This window comes from Bos grunniens, chromosome 8, assembly GCF_055505025.1.
Source record: "Bos grunniens cultivar Pamir isolate PY7600 chromosome 8, Bosgru_T2T1.0, whole genome shotgun sequence".
Lineage (NCBI taxonomy): Eukaryota > Metazoa > Chordata > Mammalia > Artiodactyla > Bovidae > Bos > Bos grunniens.
In genome coordinates, this window is record NC_141172.1 from 22,140,443 (window position 1) to 22,158,400 (window position 17,958).

Consider the following 17,958-nt stretch of genomic DNA (forward strand, 5'->3'; position numbering starts at 1 on the left):
TGCAGGGGTTCGGGGTTTGATCCCTGGTTGGGGAGATCAAATTGCCAACAGCTGCTGGATCATCAAAAAAGCAAGAGAGTTCCAGAAAAATATCTATTTCTGCTTTATTGACTATGCCAAAGCCTTTGACTGTGTGGATCACGATAAACTATAGAAAATTCTGAAAGAGATGGGAATACCAGACCACCTGACCTGCCTCTTGAGAAACCTATATGCAGGTCTGGAAGCGACAGTTAGAACTGGACATGGAACAACAGACTGGTTCCAAATAGGAAAAGGAGTACGTCAAGGCTGTATATTGTCACCCTGCTTATTTAACCTATATGCAGAGTATGTCGTGAGAAATTCTGGGCTGGAAGAAGCACAAGCTGGAATCAAGATTGCTGGGAGAAATAACAATAACCTCAGATATGCAGATGATACTACCCTTATGGCAGAAAGTGAAGAAGAACTAAAGAGCTTCTTGATGAAAGTCAAAGAGGAGAGTGAAAAAATTGGCTTAAATTTAGCTCAACATTCAGAAAACGAAAATCATGGCATCTGGTCCCATCACTTCATGGCAAATATATGGGGAAACAGTGGAAACAGTGGCTGACTTTATTTTTCTGGGCTCCAAAATCACTGCAGATGATGACTGCAGCCATGGAATTAAAAGATGCTTACTCCTTGGAAGGAAAGTTATGATCAACATAGATAGTATATTAAAAAGCAGAGACATTACTTTGCCAACAAAGGTCCATCTAGACAAGGCTATGGTTTTTCCAGTGGTCATGTATGGATGTGAGAGTTGGACTGTGAAGAAAACTGAGTGCCGAAGAATTGATGCTTTTGAACTGTGGTGTTGGAGAAGACTCTTGAGAGTCCCTTGGACTGCAAGGAGATCCAACCAGCCCATCCTAAAGGAGATTAGTCCTGGTATTCATTGGTAGGACTAATGTTGAAGCTGAAACTCCAATACTTTGGCCACCTGATGTGAAGAGCTCACTCATTTGAAAAGACCATGATGCTGGGAAAGATTGAGGGCAGGAGGAGAAGGGGACAACAGATGATGAGATGGTTGGATGGCATCACCGACTCAATGGACATAGGTTTGGGAGGATTCCTGGAGCTGGTGATGGACAGGGAGGCCTGGTGTGCTGTGGTTCATGGGGTGGCAAAGAGTCGGACATGACTGAGCGACTGAACTGAACTAAACTGAGGAGTTAGGACAAAACATAAAACAGAAGAAATATTGCAAAAAAATCAATAAAGACTTTAAAAATGGTCCACATAAAAAAAAAAACTTTAAAAAATAAACATTTGTATGTTTTTGAATTAGCAGTAACACTAAACGTGAAACCATACACTTTACTCCTTAATATTACCTGAGAATTGAAAGCTGGTTATATTAGGTAGATGTTAGAAAAGGTTGGTTGTTTTTAGTCTAAAACTGAGAAAATGTCATATAATGTGTTAACACTTAAAAGAGAGTGATACCTTCTTCACCCAGTTCTCCAGGACTATCATTTCAAAACAAATAAATAGCAGATTGTTTTCACAAGGCATCTCAAGTCTCCATCACAAATAAAGATCTTTGGGTGCCCAGGTGATAGAAAACCATACTCTGTGTAGTCTGGGTTTAGGTAAAGTGGTTCCAGAGTGACACAGATCTGCTCTGGGCACAGGAATACAGTCATACAACTGGTCACCTTATGGAGACTACATTTTGCTCCATACATGTCTTCCATTTGCTTCAAAGAGATTTAAATTCACTATCTGTGACGTCTAAGACCTCTACAATCTATAACAGATAAAACAAATAGTGAATATAAATTCTTATCTTTTAAGGACAATATATCTAGAGTTACAGGTAAGACTCTCTTCCATAGCGGGATACAAATAAAGCTATACATCCAGGAGAAAAGAGACAGCAGTGAGAAAGCAGAAAGCCCTACCTCTTCAGGCAGATGAAGAATCGTGTGGTCCCCGGCACCAAAGTGTGACAGAGATTTATAGGCAGCATTTGCGACAACTGGGTCCTATAAAATAAAGAAATGGCATATATTAAACATCAACTCTGGAGGAAGAAAAAAAATTTTCCCTCACCAACCTTAATGTTCTATAGTCAGTGCTTTGGAAATGGTATTCACGCCTCACTTAGTATGTCCCAATTAAAAGTAGAGAGTAAACAGCATTGGGCAGACACAAAAGAAGCACCAAATATTTATCCTCGTTGGGACATTAAACATAAAAATATGATTCTTCTCTGATTCTTCAGCTACTTCACAGGGAAAGTTGACCTTTTGGAATCTAAGCTTTTTCACTCGTGAGTTGGGTACAATATCACTGACATTTTTTTCTCCATATTTCTTGATTGGAAATGACATTAAAAAATGGAGTGGGCTTTTTATTCATTTGATGTGCTTATTGGTGGGAAGGGGCAAAGCAGGAAAGAGAAAGGACCATTAAAAATGAGAGACAATGGCAATAGTCCCTCTTCATATCCATCAGCATCACAAAGTAATAAGTGCATTTTATGGTGAAAATGTATTAACTGGCATAAATTAAGAATAATTTTTAAAGTCTAAACTTGTAGTCATAATTTTTAAATCAAAAATTTAAAATTTTTATCCTATTCTTATATTATAGTTCTTTATAACACAATTCTATAATTCTTATAATATTCTTGTATTACAATTCCTACTCCAGCTTGGTTCTGTTTCTCTGACACCCTTCTGATAGTACCTTGTTTTGAGTATGGTTCCAGAGGAAGCTGAGGACTTGAACTTTAAAATTCTGAAAAAGCAACAAACAACAGAATAAATCTAAGACAAAGATAAAATTGACAGTAATCAATCTAAAGCAGCAAATGTCAAAAGTAAATCACTTTCAAAATTATACCACTTGTAACGAACTTAATCTGTACTTACTTACCATTCATAAAATGAAAACATTCAGATTCATCATCCAAACATATGGATATGTTAAATCAGGTGAGACTTTTAGATTAAACTAATACAATTATGTAAAGTTTAAAAATAAAATAAAATTTAAAAAAATAAACCAATGAAAAAGAAAAAAAAAAGATGCATATAGCCAAGAATATTGTACCATAAAAAAATAAATAAATAAAATAAATTTCACTTCACTTTTCACTTTTACTTTTCCCCCAACCATTTCTTACTGACCTCTCAAATCTCAGTACAAATGTTAGATTACTCTCTTCTTTCAGGCCACTATTCCTAATCCCCTACCCAGACGAGAGTTCTCCCTTCTCCAAGCAGCCATATGGCACCTGGCACAGTTTAGCATTTAATGTGATTATCTGGGTATGTGGTTAACTCTCTCCTAGCTTGTATAATCATTAAAGGGCTATCTGTCTTTCTCATTTCAAAGGCTGGTATATAAAGAATATAAAGCCCACTCCCTCAAATGACAAATATTTAATAAATAAGTGAGCATAAAAAGCCATTTATCTTCCGGCACTTAACGTCTCCTTCATTTTAGCCACATCTAACTTCTTGTCCTGATAGATCATATGAGGTTCTTTTATACCTCCTTGACTTTGCATATTCTCTTCAAAACTTCAATGGAAAGTAATCTTTAGTAATTCTTCATGATCCTTGTCCAACAGCACCAACTAAATAAGGTTTCTTTAGTGTCCTCCTAAGATGTTGGTCATGTCCACCACCATACTCTCCTAACCCTTTGAATGCACTCAACAAATGCTATTGTAATTATTATTGCTTATGTCTATATCTTTTACCAACTTTTGAGCTTTCAAAGGCAGGGACTGACAATGTGGTATAATGGAGCTAGAAAGTGCTGGGTTTAGAAAACAGCTTTCACTTAGAAACTGCAGTATTGGCTCAGTTATTTGTCTTGCATGTAGCAGATACTCAGTAAATATTTGTTTAATGAATGAGTCAACCTCTCAAAACCTCAGATTCTCTTGTTATAATATGAAAAATACTTTCTTATCAGATATTAGAAGTAATACTTTGACATAAAGTAACTAGTGCTGGGACTATAACTACTTAAAATATTATCTATTATTATTTATTAGTATCTCTAAGGCCTAGTACAGCTTTAATAAATATATTCTGAGTCAATGAATGAATGTATCCAGCACTTGGAACACATGTATACCTGTGGTGGATTCATTTCGATATTTGGCAAAACCAATACAATATTGTAAAGTTTAAAAATAAAATAAAATTTAAAAAAAAAAAGAGAAAAAAAAAGCAATTCAGAAAATACATTAATTGAAACATGGACTCTATTTTCAACAAGCTTATATTTTAATGGAGATAATATTTGTGCACATGTACCTGAAGTAAATATAAAATAGAAATAAAAGTTCTTAAGACAGTATAGATAAAGAACTTAAGGAATAACAGACTCCTGTTTGAAGAAAAAGTCTCAACAGATGGGATAACTTAAACTGATTCTTTATTTCCTAAAATAGACTTTAAAATTAGAGATGAAAAAGAAAGTAATTCAAGACAGAAAGAACAACATGAACAAAGGAAAAAAAAATAGAAAAATTTGGAAACAGAGAAGGAAACTACAAGTGGTTTGGTTTCCCTGGAGTGTGGGAGGCAGAAAAGTAGAGTGAGGTCCAATTCTAAAAGACCTTTGGCTCCGTATAAGGCAACTGGACTTCATTTTTAGGTAAACAAAATGCATTTGAGGTGAGGTGACATGGGATAGCAATAACCTAAGAAATGCTTTGGGAAAATTACATTTAATTCAGGCTTACATGCCAACAAATTCTAAGCAATTAACAGAAAAAAAAAGTACTTACAGGAAGAGAGAGGGGGAAGGAGAAAGAGAAGGAAAGATAAAGTGGGAAAGGTGGGAAGAAAGGAAGGGACAGAGTGAGTCAGAATGACAGACGGAGAGGGGCTTTCTCTACATTTCTCCCCTTCTGCTCCAGGTGGGCTCTGGTCCCTGAAGGAATCTCCCTTACTAGGAGAAAACTGATGGATAGAACATCCCAAAGCTGCTATCTGAACAACAGGGGAATCCTAATATGATTACAAGCATGAAGATAAACCAAAACAAAATGTCAGTGGAAAAGAATGAAAATTTGAAGGGAAAAAACACAGTCCAAAGGACAACTTATACCAATGTAAGCAAACATAAAAAACCAACACACAAATCACTTCACACTTTAATCTGTAATAAAATCTGAATAACTCAAAGTACAAGCAGCACAAAGGTACATGAGTTCAGCTCTTGAAGACAGAAAATAAATATACACAACACAACATACAAAGTCCTTATTTTGGTTTTTAGTCTGAGCTCCTTATCAGTAGCCTGGCAGACTTTCTGACATCATAAAGGTATGTACCCATGAATGGCAGTCATAAAAAAAAACAACTGTTGGTGAATTATATAATCTAGGAGTCTTGAATTGATTCTTTTTTTAATACCCCCAAATAAAAGCCCAAATGTGAGAATAAACTCACAATATCCTGTACTGCTTCATTCATTCATTCAATAACTAGTTTCTGAATACATATTATGTGCCATGCTAGATATTGTGTCCTTGGTGAGGACAAACTTGATTTTACTCACTGTGTAGCATTTAGAATGATTAGAGCAAGTATTATCTTACACTCCTATCTTATCATGTGATCTAAAACAAGTAAGGGGCTATTCCTGGAATCTTATGGAGTTTATCAAACTCTGTGAAGCACTAAATCAAAGTAAAAGTTTACCAAGACTTCAAGTGAAAATTAATTGAAGTTCTTTGAAAGAAAAGTAAAAAACATGAGCTTAAATGAGGTTATAGCTACAAAAGTGGAGATATAAATGAATCTGCCAGCCTCTCATTTCATTCAAAGAAGAGAAAATAAAGAAAATGTTAAACAGAAGCGCATGAATCTTTTAGCAAAATGTCTTCCACCAAGTAGTTCATTACAATGCCAAATACTGACTAGTTCATAAAATTATTTTCCTCTCCTAGGACAGTTTGATTTTACAATCATCTTCATGGAAGAATATACACAAAGAGCGAAGATGTATATTGAAAATGTAAACTATTAATAACACACAAAAAATAAAATCTCTATGCCCAAGCTAGAAGCAAAGCACAAATAACACTATGTCTACACTACTGGGAAAGTCTGCCCTGCCTTACTAAATCCTTTATAATACTTTGTAGAATTTTAAACACCAACGAAACACATTTAAACTGTTGGTCTCACGAATTGTATTCTTTTAGAAACATACTGGCTTTTAATAATCTTGACTATACTTTCATAATGAAACTTGGCATCCTTCATGTAAGTAAGTCTTAAAGACAGAGGACTGATAAGAGTGGATATCCATCTATTCCTAGGAGTCCATAAAGATATCATCATGTTCGCAGAACTAAAATCACTAAAGGATTTTTGGCAAACACAAAATTACGAATAATTTTTTCCCAAAAGTAATGGTAAAGCACACATTTTCCCAATGTGGAAACAGACAATTTGTTGAGATCCAAACACATACCTCATACTCAGCTGTATTGACTGTTAAGGAAGGAACCAGAGAAAACAGTTCACTGAGGGTCTTCAAAATGAGAGGTCTTGTGTCACAACTCAGCTTTGGGGAGAGAGCATTCCAAGTGGAGCGAATACAAACCACCTGTGAAGCAAACACAAAAGTCAATACCTAACAAAATCCCAGCTCATCTGAAGCCATTAGTAAAGGGTACTGTCTTTTATTATGAGGAAATTTAAGAATAAGAACTCTTAGAAGATAGGATTTGATAAGTTATCACCTCTCAGAAGAAATTATATAAACTAACACAAACTGTTGTTGAAGAAGATCCAGCCTGCCTCCCACAACTGCTTTTTTATAGTTTTATTTTGGTTAACCAAAAAAATAAAACTCTCTCTCTCTCATGCATGAATACACAGATTAGCTACACAGATTAACTCCAGATTAGCTACAAACATTGCTGAATAGCCATTCTCAGAAAACAAAGACAGGTAAGATAATGCTAGTACATTTCTAAATCCAAGTATTCACAATTTTTTATAGTTTTCCATCTTGCTGAAACTATATTACCACTCAGAAAATTGAGATGTTAGTAAATACAAATAAAACACTCTCAAACCATCTTACAAATTTCTAAATGAGGTAGGCGAATTATTTTGTTATTTAAAATAGTAACTTAAAACTTTGTTTTAAAAGTCATTTCAGATTTTAAGAGGCTGTTAAATGATAAAAATTAAACTAATAAATGTCATTTCTAGCTTGATCCAATTTCCTTAAACCAAGTATTCTTAGGCCATTTCAAGATCTGATTTATGGATGTTCAAATATCTTCTTAAGTTCAATTCCAACTACAACAGATGATTTCTTCACTTACAGATATTTTACTAAAACTTTAAAACTCAGGCAGGAAGAGTGACAACACACATCAATTAGAGTTGGACAAGGATTAATCTTTCTAAAACACTACAATCTTTTATCTTAAGCTTCAATTAACATACACAATTTATTTTCATATACTAACATAAACTGGGTTCCCAGGTAGCTCAGTGGTAAAGAATCTGCCTGCCAATCAATGCAGGAGACGCAGGCTGGATCCCTGGGTGAGGAATATCCTCTGGAGTAGAAAATGGCAATGCACTCTAGTATTCTTACCTGGGTAAATCCCACGAACAGAGGAGCCTGGCAGCCTGCAGTCCATGGGATCGCAAGGAGTTGGACATGACTGAGTGACTGAGCACACACACTAACTCAAATTATTTAGGAAACACTATATAAGGTAAGTGAATAATATATACTTAAGGACACAGATTAAGGAAAGACTCAAATATAGCAGAAAGTATTTCAGAAAACTTGGGATTCAGTGCTTTTGCTCTTATTTTCCACTTTCCATGAAAGAGCAGAAAAATGCTCTTTGACTTGGGATCCACTACAAATTTGGATTCCACCATCACTAAGGGTTTTACTATCTGTCAGGCATGACATTAGGCACATTTATACAAATATTACAAAACAACAATATTTGAAATTAAAAAAAAAAACAAACAATCCTTTAAAAGCTACCAACTCAACACAGAGTATATACCCAGAGTAGGATACAGCACTAAGAGGAATAATAAAATATAATCTAACCTTCAAAGAATTTACCACCTTATCGGAAAGAAAGAGAAATGTACGTAACTCTAAATTATTGGAAAACAAAAGGTACATGATAAGATTTTGAAATATTTCCAACAGAAAATAGGCTTAGGAGGAATCCAGGTAGGAAAGCTATGTCAGTGAGTGGGAGTCATCAGAGTGTCAAGAGGCAGAAAGTCTAGAGATAGGACTTGAAGATGGAATGGAAAGAAATCAGGCAGACCTTTCACAAGGAAGTGGAAAGCATAAGCCAAAACACAAATAAAGCTAGTTGTAGGCATGCATGAGTCCTGGTGAAGAAAGGCTGGTGTAGATCAAAGAGCACCTAGAATAGCAAAGCAGTTTGGATCAGAATCAAAAGGAAAAGGAAGCCTCCAGAGATTTCTGAGTTGGGCAATAAACTAAATTCAAAGGTTATTTTTGAAAGATTCTTCTGGTAGTCTGTAGTCAATCTCAAAGCTGTCATGGACTTCTCTAATTCTTATTTCTCCCTAGTCCTTCACATAGAGCCTCAAAAGTTTTCCAAAAAGCAAACGCTCAATATAATGATTATCCATGCCTTCTCCTTATTTTAAATGCCTATTTAATTCCAACCTTCTTTGTTTCAAAACCAAGTTCACATCTCAATTCTACAATTAACTTTTCTCTTACAATTCAGGCCTTATTTTATCCCTTTCTTTCCTCTAACTTCCAGCATTTAAAACTCTATACTTTCCAACTTAGCACTTAATTATATACTGCCTAGTATTGTTCACTATTTTCATGAATATAAATTGTCTTCTCAACTAGATATTGAGCTCCATGAAGACAATGACCACATCTTCTAGTTCTCACTCCCTGCTCATCTAGCACACTAATAATTATATCAGATTACCAGTAGTTATCAACTACTGATGATACTGGAACCTGAGAAATAGTAAATCTGAGATAGAAAAGGCAAGAATTAAAAGGTCTTGGACAATGAATTGGAAAGTAAGATGATTTGGGCCTAGAGACCTGGGTGAATAAAAAGCAACTTAATAAAACGGAGGGAAAGCTGGAAGGAGCATCTTTGCAGGAAATGAGGGGATGGATATGTTTTACTGGAGTTCAAGGAAAGACATCCAGAGAGAAATATTCTGCAGGCATTAGGGAAAAACTCAGATGTAAGGCTGGCTAATGACAGTTTTGTCATTTAAACATTTGTATATATCAAAAGCCAGGAAGAAGTATAGTCTCATACATGTTCTAATGCACTTTGCAGATCAACAAAAAAGATGCCTGGCCACCAATTATGGAAGTACAAAAAGGGGCCTTGTCTTTTCCATAGTGGTGAATGGGGAGTGAGGCTACATCTTCCAAGTATTTTCAAAGGTTTACACATTTTAAAAGTCTTGTAAAGTTTAAAAATAAAATAAAATTAAAAAAAAACTAATACAATTATGTAAAGTTTAAAAATAAAATAAAATTAGAAAAAAAAAAAAAAAAGTCTTTTTCCTAAAAAGTTTGGAAACAAATGCCTGAAATAGTACTCTATACACAGACTATGAGAAGACATTCTAGCATCTCAACAGTGAATTGTGCCTTAATTGTAAGCAAGGTATACCTGCCAGGAATTATCAGTAAATCTAGGCTTGCTCATACACAATCAGGAGCAGGGAAGTCTTTAATAAAGAATGCTGCTTTCTCTGACCTTCCCAACACTGGGCCATTCTTGACTAGATCTTAGAGATCGTCTGACCCTGAGGGCTCCTTGGATTCAACCTATTACCACCTTGCTATGTCCATCTCCTAGAACCTTATGGATTTCATCCACTAGCCTTATGATCTGTCATAATATATCAGATGAGCCAAGTTCATGGTCCTGGTCCCAATGGGCTTGTTTTACCTTAACAATTCATTACCCAATGACTTGTCTATTTTCAAAATACAGATTGACGTCAGGCTCCAACACATAATGGGCGACACTTGAAATGACTGATAAAGAACATTTTTTATATACTCTTGAGCTGAAATGGAAAAATTGAGAGTAGGGGTAATTAGCCAGGGCCAGAAATAAAAAGGAAAATACCTGCCCTATGGTACTAAAAGGAGGTTGTCAGTTTCCGTAACCTAATTGCTTGAGTTTAAATGCACACATGGAAAGAGGAGATACTGCCTTTAGCCTATAGCAGGTAGGGTGTTGGAACAGAGACCTCCACATAAAGCCAGCATGAAGGGCTGTACCCTTAGTATAATGGTTGGACTAGAAACCACTGAGCTGAGAAATTAACATAAAAAATGGCAGTGAGGTGGGGGCTCCTGGATCACTCTTGGAAAGCACTCCCATAATATATATTCCAAATGATTTGCACAGAAAAATAAAATAAGCCCCTCTAAAAATAAGTTTATAGCTTTATTCATTATAATATGATTAACACAAACGCAAACAATTGTCAGAGCTAAATGGTAGAAAATACACGCTATCTATAAAGGAGTAAATTAGAATAACAACAAACTTTTCAAAATTAACAAGACCAAATGATCATGAAATAAGATCTTAAAAGTGCTGAGGAAACTATCAGCCTACAATACTAAACCCACAATTCAACAGTAATGTTAAAACAAGCAAAAACAAAATAGAAGGAGCAATACCTAGGTATTATATTATGCAGATACAGCATATGAATATTTACAAACAAGCGACTCAGAATATCTTGCTTAGTTTGTCTATGAGATTTTGGAGAATTCATTCCGAGTGCTAACATTATGCACATTTTGTTGCCATTTCTGTTTCTTGGGGAGAATGACACTTTTCCATGTTATTCTTCCATAAGAACCTTAGCAACACTAAACAGCACAGATTAAGGAGACCCAGTGCAGCATGATATACTGGAAAGAGCTCATGACTGGACTTATAAAGCCCAGGTTCTCCTATTTGGTAGTTGTGGGACTATGGCAAAGTCATTAATCTCCTTCAATCTGTTTCCGCAGCTGCAAAACAGAAATAATACTACTAACATCTGCTCCATGTACAGCACAAGGTTAATAGTAAAGGCAATATTGAGGCAACTGTATGCAAACACGCTTTATACACTGTAAAAGAAAGTTATTGACGGAAAAATAATGAATCATAAAAGAATCAGGGTCTTTGCTTCAATTCTTGTGCCGTAAGAATGCATTTGTTCCTTTGCAGAGGCAATAGATGCCTATTACTCTAATTTTACCTCCAAAAGCTATTTCTAGCAATTCCAAAGAACAGCCTACTCCTTTTGTCCTGGTGTTTTACTCCAGCAGAGGGAAAGCTTTATAAAAACCTTTAGGCTATGAAAACCGCCTTATTTGCCCTTTTCATAATGAAGGTAAAAGAAACTGCCTTCACAATTAAGAGGACTCGAGTCATCATCATGCAGTGAAACCCTCTTAAGCTAATTCAGCCCACACAATTCATAAAACAGGACACTTCTGTTACCAAAATACAATAACAGGGGCTAAGAGAGAGTTTAAGGAGACACAATCAATGGAGCAGAAACAATGGGAAAAATAACATTCTTTCTAATCCTAATAACATGGGGTTAAAGGTTATAAGTATTAAAAAATGACTAGCACAGGTTTATTTAAGCAACTTCACAGTCTTTTAATGTCTGAGTCCAGGGTATTATCAAAGCAGTGTTGTAGAAAACAATAGGAATAAATATTGAGTTGCCTTTTTAAAAGTCTCTTATAATGTAAAGGGACAGTATTTCTGATGATTAGAGTTGCTCAACTTCTATCCTGTTGTGGCAAGTAATAGAATGACATATATCTAAATCCCAAATTGTGGTATAGTGAATAAAAAATAAGTGTGCTTGATGGGATAAAACAACTGTCATACTAACAATCCCTAACATCACTATACCATTTCCAAAGAAGGCAAGACCGAGGTCTTCAGATTGTTCCATATTTCTGAAAAACTGGCAGTTTGCAGTACAGACTTATATATATATATATAAGTAGATTATATAGATATATATAATTCTTATATCTGCATAGAAGAGGCTGGAACTGTAGAAGTGATTCAAGTACAAACAAGTATTTATTAATACTAAACAGACTGATCTAGATATTAAGTCACCCAGAAGATTCACTATGCAGTGGCCCAGGATTTTAGGTTTCTCTTTTATTCCCCCTCGTGAGCAGCTGCAGCATCCCCGAGACACCTCCCTAAAGGGAACAGTATCTTCCAATGCAAACTCCATTGATTTCTCTGCAGGAACAGAAAGAAATGACACAAAGAGCTCCCTGCAGGGACGTTCACTTTTCAGTTTTGCTAGATTCTGTCTGAACTAATTATCTATTTCATGTCGGACATTCTTCTGGCATGAACTACCAAATTCACAGTAAGATTGTGTCAGAAATATTCTTTGACAAGAAAATGATTAGTGCTTTATTCCTCACAAATAACCAGAGGGAATTTTTCAAAAAGGCCAGTTCCTTCCCCTGTTCAGATAAGTGGAATTTAGACTTCAAGGTAAAAAAGAAAAATAATAGAAATTCAATCAAAATAGCTTAAAAAAAAAACCCAACTGCTTAGAAGTTGTTTAGCAGATAAAATATATATGGCTATATAATAACTACATAATCAATAAACATACCCCAGGAAAACAATACTGCACAAAGCTGAAAAAATTCTGATGTAACTAAAGTGAAAGTGAAGTCGCTCAGTCGTGTCCGACCCTCAGCGACCCCATGGACTACAGCCTATCAGGCTCCTCCGTCCATGGGATTTTCCAGGCAAGAGTACTGGAGTGGGGTGCCATTGCCTAAATTCAGGTGTAACCAAAGAGTTTCCTGTAGGGTCTCAAAGAAAATACTAGCCAGTGACATCATAAGAGTTTAGATTGAACAAGTTACAACATGGATGAAGCTTTAAAACGCCAGGCTAACTATGGAGAACAGTGGAGATCCCTTGAAAAATTAAGAATAAAACTACCATATGACCCAGCTACTGGGCATATACCCTGAGGAAATCACAGTTCAAAAAGATACAAGTATGCCAATGATCATTGCAGCATTATTTACAATAGCCAGGACGTGAGGCACCCCAGATGTCCATCAACAGATGAATGGATAAAGATGTGGAGGATCTACGCATATATCTATGTATATGGAGAATAATTGCTTTACAATGTTGTGTTGGTTTCTGCCACACCACAGTGCAAGTTAGTCCTAATTGTGCATGTGTGTGTGTGTTCTCTCCCTCTTGAGCCTCCCTCTCCCCTCCCATCCCACTCTAAGTTGTCATGGAGCCAAGCCGGGCTCCCTGTATTATATAGCAGATAGATACATGTATATATAGCAGATATATATAATGAAATATTATTCAGCCATAAAAAGGAATAAATCTGAGTCAGTTCTAGTGAGGTAGATGAACCTAGAGCCTGTTACACAGAATGAAGTCAGTCAGAAAGAGAACAATATCCCATATAGTGCATATATATGAAATCTAGAAAAACAGTACTGATGAACCTATTTGCAGGGAAGGAATGGAGATGCAGACATAGAGAACAGACTGTGAACACAGTCGGGGAAGAAGAGGGTGGGACGAACTGAGAAAGTGGCACTGACATATGTGCGCTATCATGGGTAAAACAGCCAGCTAGTGGGCAGCTGCTATATAACAGAGGGAGCCCGGCCTGGCTCCGTGACAACTTAGAGTGGGATGGGAGGGGAGAGGGAGGCTCACAAGGGAGAGAATACATACACATGCACACACACACAATTAGGACTGATTCACACTGTGGTATGGCAGAAGCCAACACAACATTGTAAAGCAATTATCCTTCAATTAAAACACACACACACACACACACACACACACACACACACACCAGATTGTGTGAAAGAAGCTAGTCACAAAATACAACACATTATATGACTCCATTTATACAAAATGGAAAACAGGCAAATTTAGAGTAAAATTATTGATTGTATAGGGTTGGGGGCTGGGGAGGGATAAAGGCACTGTGTGATGATAGCTAGGGGGTACAGAGCTTCTTTTGGGAGTGATGAAAATATTCTAAACTTGAAAGTCATGATGGTTGCAAAACTGTCAATATATTAAAAATCATCAAAGTATAAACTGTAAATGAGTGAACTGTACTATTTGTGAATTTTATCTCACTAAATCTTTTTATCAAAAAAAAAAAAGATTTCAGATTTCGTGTGGACCTGTTTGACACCAGGGAAACAGATATTTTGGTATCAGAGAACTCTAAGCTGGAGCCTTACCTGTGCCATTAATTAGCTAAATGACCTTAGGTTTTCCTCCTCTGCAAAATGAAGGGTTGTGCTTGTACTAGGACTCTCTGGAGAAATAAAACCAACAAAAAAGAAAAGAAAGGAGGGAAGGAAGAAAGATAAATAAAGATAGGGAGATGGATAGACAAAAAGATTTATTAGAGGAATTGTCTCAAGCAGTTTTGGAGGTCAAGAAGTCCCACAGTCTGCAAGCTGGAGAACCAGGAAAGCAAGTGATGCAAATCAGTTCAAGTTCAAAGACGTGAGAACCAAGTGGTTGCAGTGTAAGTCACAGTGTCTGCAGGTGCAAGAACCAGGAGCTCCAAAGTTCAGGGGCAAGAGAAGAAGGATGCCCCGTATCAAGAAGAGAATTTACCCTTCCTTTGCTTTTTTGTTCCATTCCAGCCATCTTTGGATTAGTTGATGATGCCACACTGTTAAGGGCAGATCTTGTTTCTAAGCCTAGGATTCAAATGCTAATCACTGTCAGAAATGCCCTCACAGACACACCCAGAAATTATGTTTTACCCGCTATCTGGGCATTTTGAAGGCCTCTCAAGTTGGCATAGAAAATGTGCTATCACAGTATAAAAAGATTGAAAACAAAATACTCATCAATAAAAGACTGGGCAACATATGAAAATGCAATATACGATGAAATACTATGTAAGTGTAAAAAAATGTATATACATATTGCCGGGGGGAAAAGTACACACTATATTAAGATGAAAAATCAGCTTATAATACATAGTATGCTCAATAAGGGGTGTTCCCCAGTGGCTCAGACAGTAAAGTATCTGCCTGCAATGTGGGAGACCAAAGGTCAATCCCTGGGTCAGGAAGATCACCTGGAGAAGGGAATGGCAACCCATTCCAGTATTGTTGCCTGGAAAATTCCAGGGACAGAGGAACCTGGTGGGCTGCCATCTATGGGATCACACAGAGTTGGACACGACTGAGCGACTTAGCAGCAGCAGCTAGTTTCTGGAAGCTGCCAGTACTCCGTGGGTCATGATTCCTTCCTCATACCAACACACCACCTTTTATTCTGTTTCAGTTGTCACGTCACATTCTCTCTTTACAGTAGTTAAATCTGTCTCCTTCTTAAAGGCACACCTGTGATTACATTTAGGGTACCACACAGACACGGTATGGACCTAACAGAAGCAGAAGATATTAAGAAGAGTTGGTGAGAATACACAGAGGAACTGTACAAAAAAGATCTTCACAACCCAGATAACCACGATGGTGTGACCACTCACCTAGAACCAGACATCCTGCAATGTGAAGTCAAGTGGGCCTTAGGAAGCATGACTACAAACAAAGCTAGTGGAGGTGATGGAATTCCAGTTGAGCTATTTCAAATCCTAAAAGATGATGCTGTGAAAGTGCTGCTCTCAATATGTCAGCAAATTTGGAAAACTCAGCAGTGGCCACAGGACTGGAAAAGGTCAGTTTTCATTCCAATCCCAAAGAAAGGCAATGCCAAAGAATGCTCAAACCTACTGCACAATTGCACTCATCTCACACGCTAGTCAAGTAATGCTCAAAATTCTCCAAGCCAGGCTTTAGCAATACGTGAACCGTGAACTTCCTGATGTTCAAGCTGGACTTAGAAAAGGCAGAGGAATCAGAGATCAAATTGCCAACATCCAATGGATCATCAAAAAAGCAACGGAGTTCCAGAAAAACATCTATTTCTGCTTTATTGACTATGCCAAAGCCTTTGACTGTGTAGATCACAATAAACTGTGGAAAATTCTTCAAGAGATGGGAATCCCAGACCACCTGACCTGACTCTTGAGAAACCTATATGCAGGTCAGGAAGCAACAGTTAGAACTGGACATGGAACAACAGACTGGTTCCAAATAGGAAAAGGAGTTTGTCAAGGCTGTATATTGTCACCCTGCTTATTTAACTTATATGCAGAGTACATCATGAGAAACCCTGGGCTGGATAAAGCACAAGCTGGAATCAAGATTGCTAGGAGAAATATCAATAACCTCAGATATGCAGATGACACCACCCTTATGGCAGAAAGTGAAGAACTAAAGAGCCTCTTGATGAAAGTGAAAGAGGAGAGTGAAAAAGTTGGCTTAAAGCTCAACATTCAAAAAACTAAGATCATAGCATCAAGTCCCATCACTTCATGGCAAATAAATGGAGAAAGAGTGGAAACAGTGGCTGACTTTATTTTTGGGGGCTCCAAAATCACTGCAGATGGTGATTGCAGCCATGAAATTAAAAGACGCTACACCTTGGGAGACAAGTTATGACCAACCCAGACAGCATATTAAAAAGCAGAGACATTACTTTGCCAACAAAGGTCCATCTAGTCAAGGCTATGGTTTTTCCAGTAGTCATATATGGATGTGAGAGCTGGACTATAAAGAAAGCTGAGTGCCGAAGAATTGATGCTTTTGAACTATGGTGTTGGAGAAGACTCTTGAGAGTCCCTTGGACTGCAAGGAGATCCAACCAGTCCATCCTAAAGGAAATCAGTCCTGAGTGTTCATTTGAAGGACCAATGTTGAAGCTCAAACTCCAATGCTTTGGCCTCTTCATGTGAAGAGCTGATTCATTTGAAGGGACCCTGATGCTGGGGAAGATTGAGGGCAGGAGGAGAAGGGGACAGAGGATGAGATGGTTGGATGGCATTACCGACTCAATGGACATGAGTTTGGGTAAACTCCAGGAGTTGGTGATAAGTAGGGAGGCCTGGCGTGCTGCAGTCCACGGGGTCGCAAAGAGTCGGACATGACTGAGTGACTGAAATGAACTGAACTGAACAGGTAGTCCAGGATAATCTACACATCTCAAGATCTTTAACGTCATCATGTACACAAAATCCTCTTTATTATATAGGGTAACATTCATAGGTTCCAGAGATTAGGACCTGGATATCTTTGAGGGTCATTATTCAGCCTACAGGAATGATTTTAAAATGCTTTCATAGTGGTAGTTGATGTACAGCTTTATGAATCTACCAAAAAATCACCAAACTGTGAACTTTAAAAGAGTGAATTTTATGATATGTGAATTATATCTCAGTAAAACTGTGACTTTCTTAAAAAGACACGGTCGTCAGAAAAAATATAGCTATTACACAGCTCAAAAAATAAGAGGCAAACAATTTGTGTGTAGTTGTGCTCAGGCATACCATAAAGGAATGAAGAAAATTCCATAAAGTCAAGGTTAATAGTGCTTCAGATAAATCTTTCAACAACCCATATATGGAATCAGCATGTCTAGTAAAATGACATAACCACATATACATATATGCATATAACTGTACACATATAAATGTAAATATATATTAAATGACACAACTACATATTTCTATATATGTGTATGTATGTATACATTTTATAAATTTATTTAATACATATGCATAAACTGCAACAGACTATTATATTCTAACACAGGAGAGATGATGGTACAACCAGTTTACTGTGGAACTCCCATTTTTCCTTTGGGATACCTGGCTACTCTGGGTGACATGTGACCATCTGATGGAAATACAAGTAAAGAAACCATCCATCCCTATATTAAATGTTACGAGAGCTTAATTTTACTCTCTTTTTTGAGATAAACGATAAATAAGAAATATT

At 36.8% G+C, this 17,958-nt stretch overlaps 1 protein-coding gene across 5 annotated transcripts in view; it reads right to left on the reverse strand.

Annotated features, from left to right (window-relative positions):
• FOCAD (focadhesin) overlaps positions 1–17,958 on the reverse strand; it is a 303,578-nt gene that overhangs the window by 122,382 nt on the left and 163,238 nt on the right. For all 5 annotated transcript variants that reach the window (XM_086414321.1, XM_086414322.1, XM_086414319.1 and 2 more), the window contains 3 exons: positions 6,484–6,618; positions 2,725–2,775; positions 1,935–2,018 (listed from right to left, as the gene is read on the reverse strand). In XM_086414321.1, the coding sequence (XP_086270447.1) occupies positions 1,935–2,018; positions 2,725–2,775; positions 6,484–6,618 (270 nt within the window). The remainder of the gene's footprint in view (positions 1–1,934; positions 2,019–2,724; positions 2,776–6,483; positions 6,619–17,958) is intronic.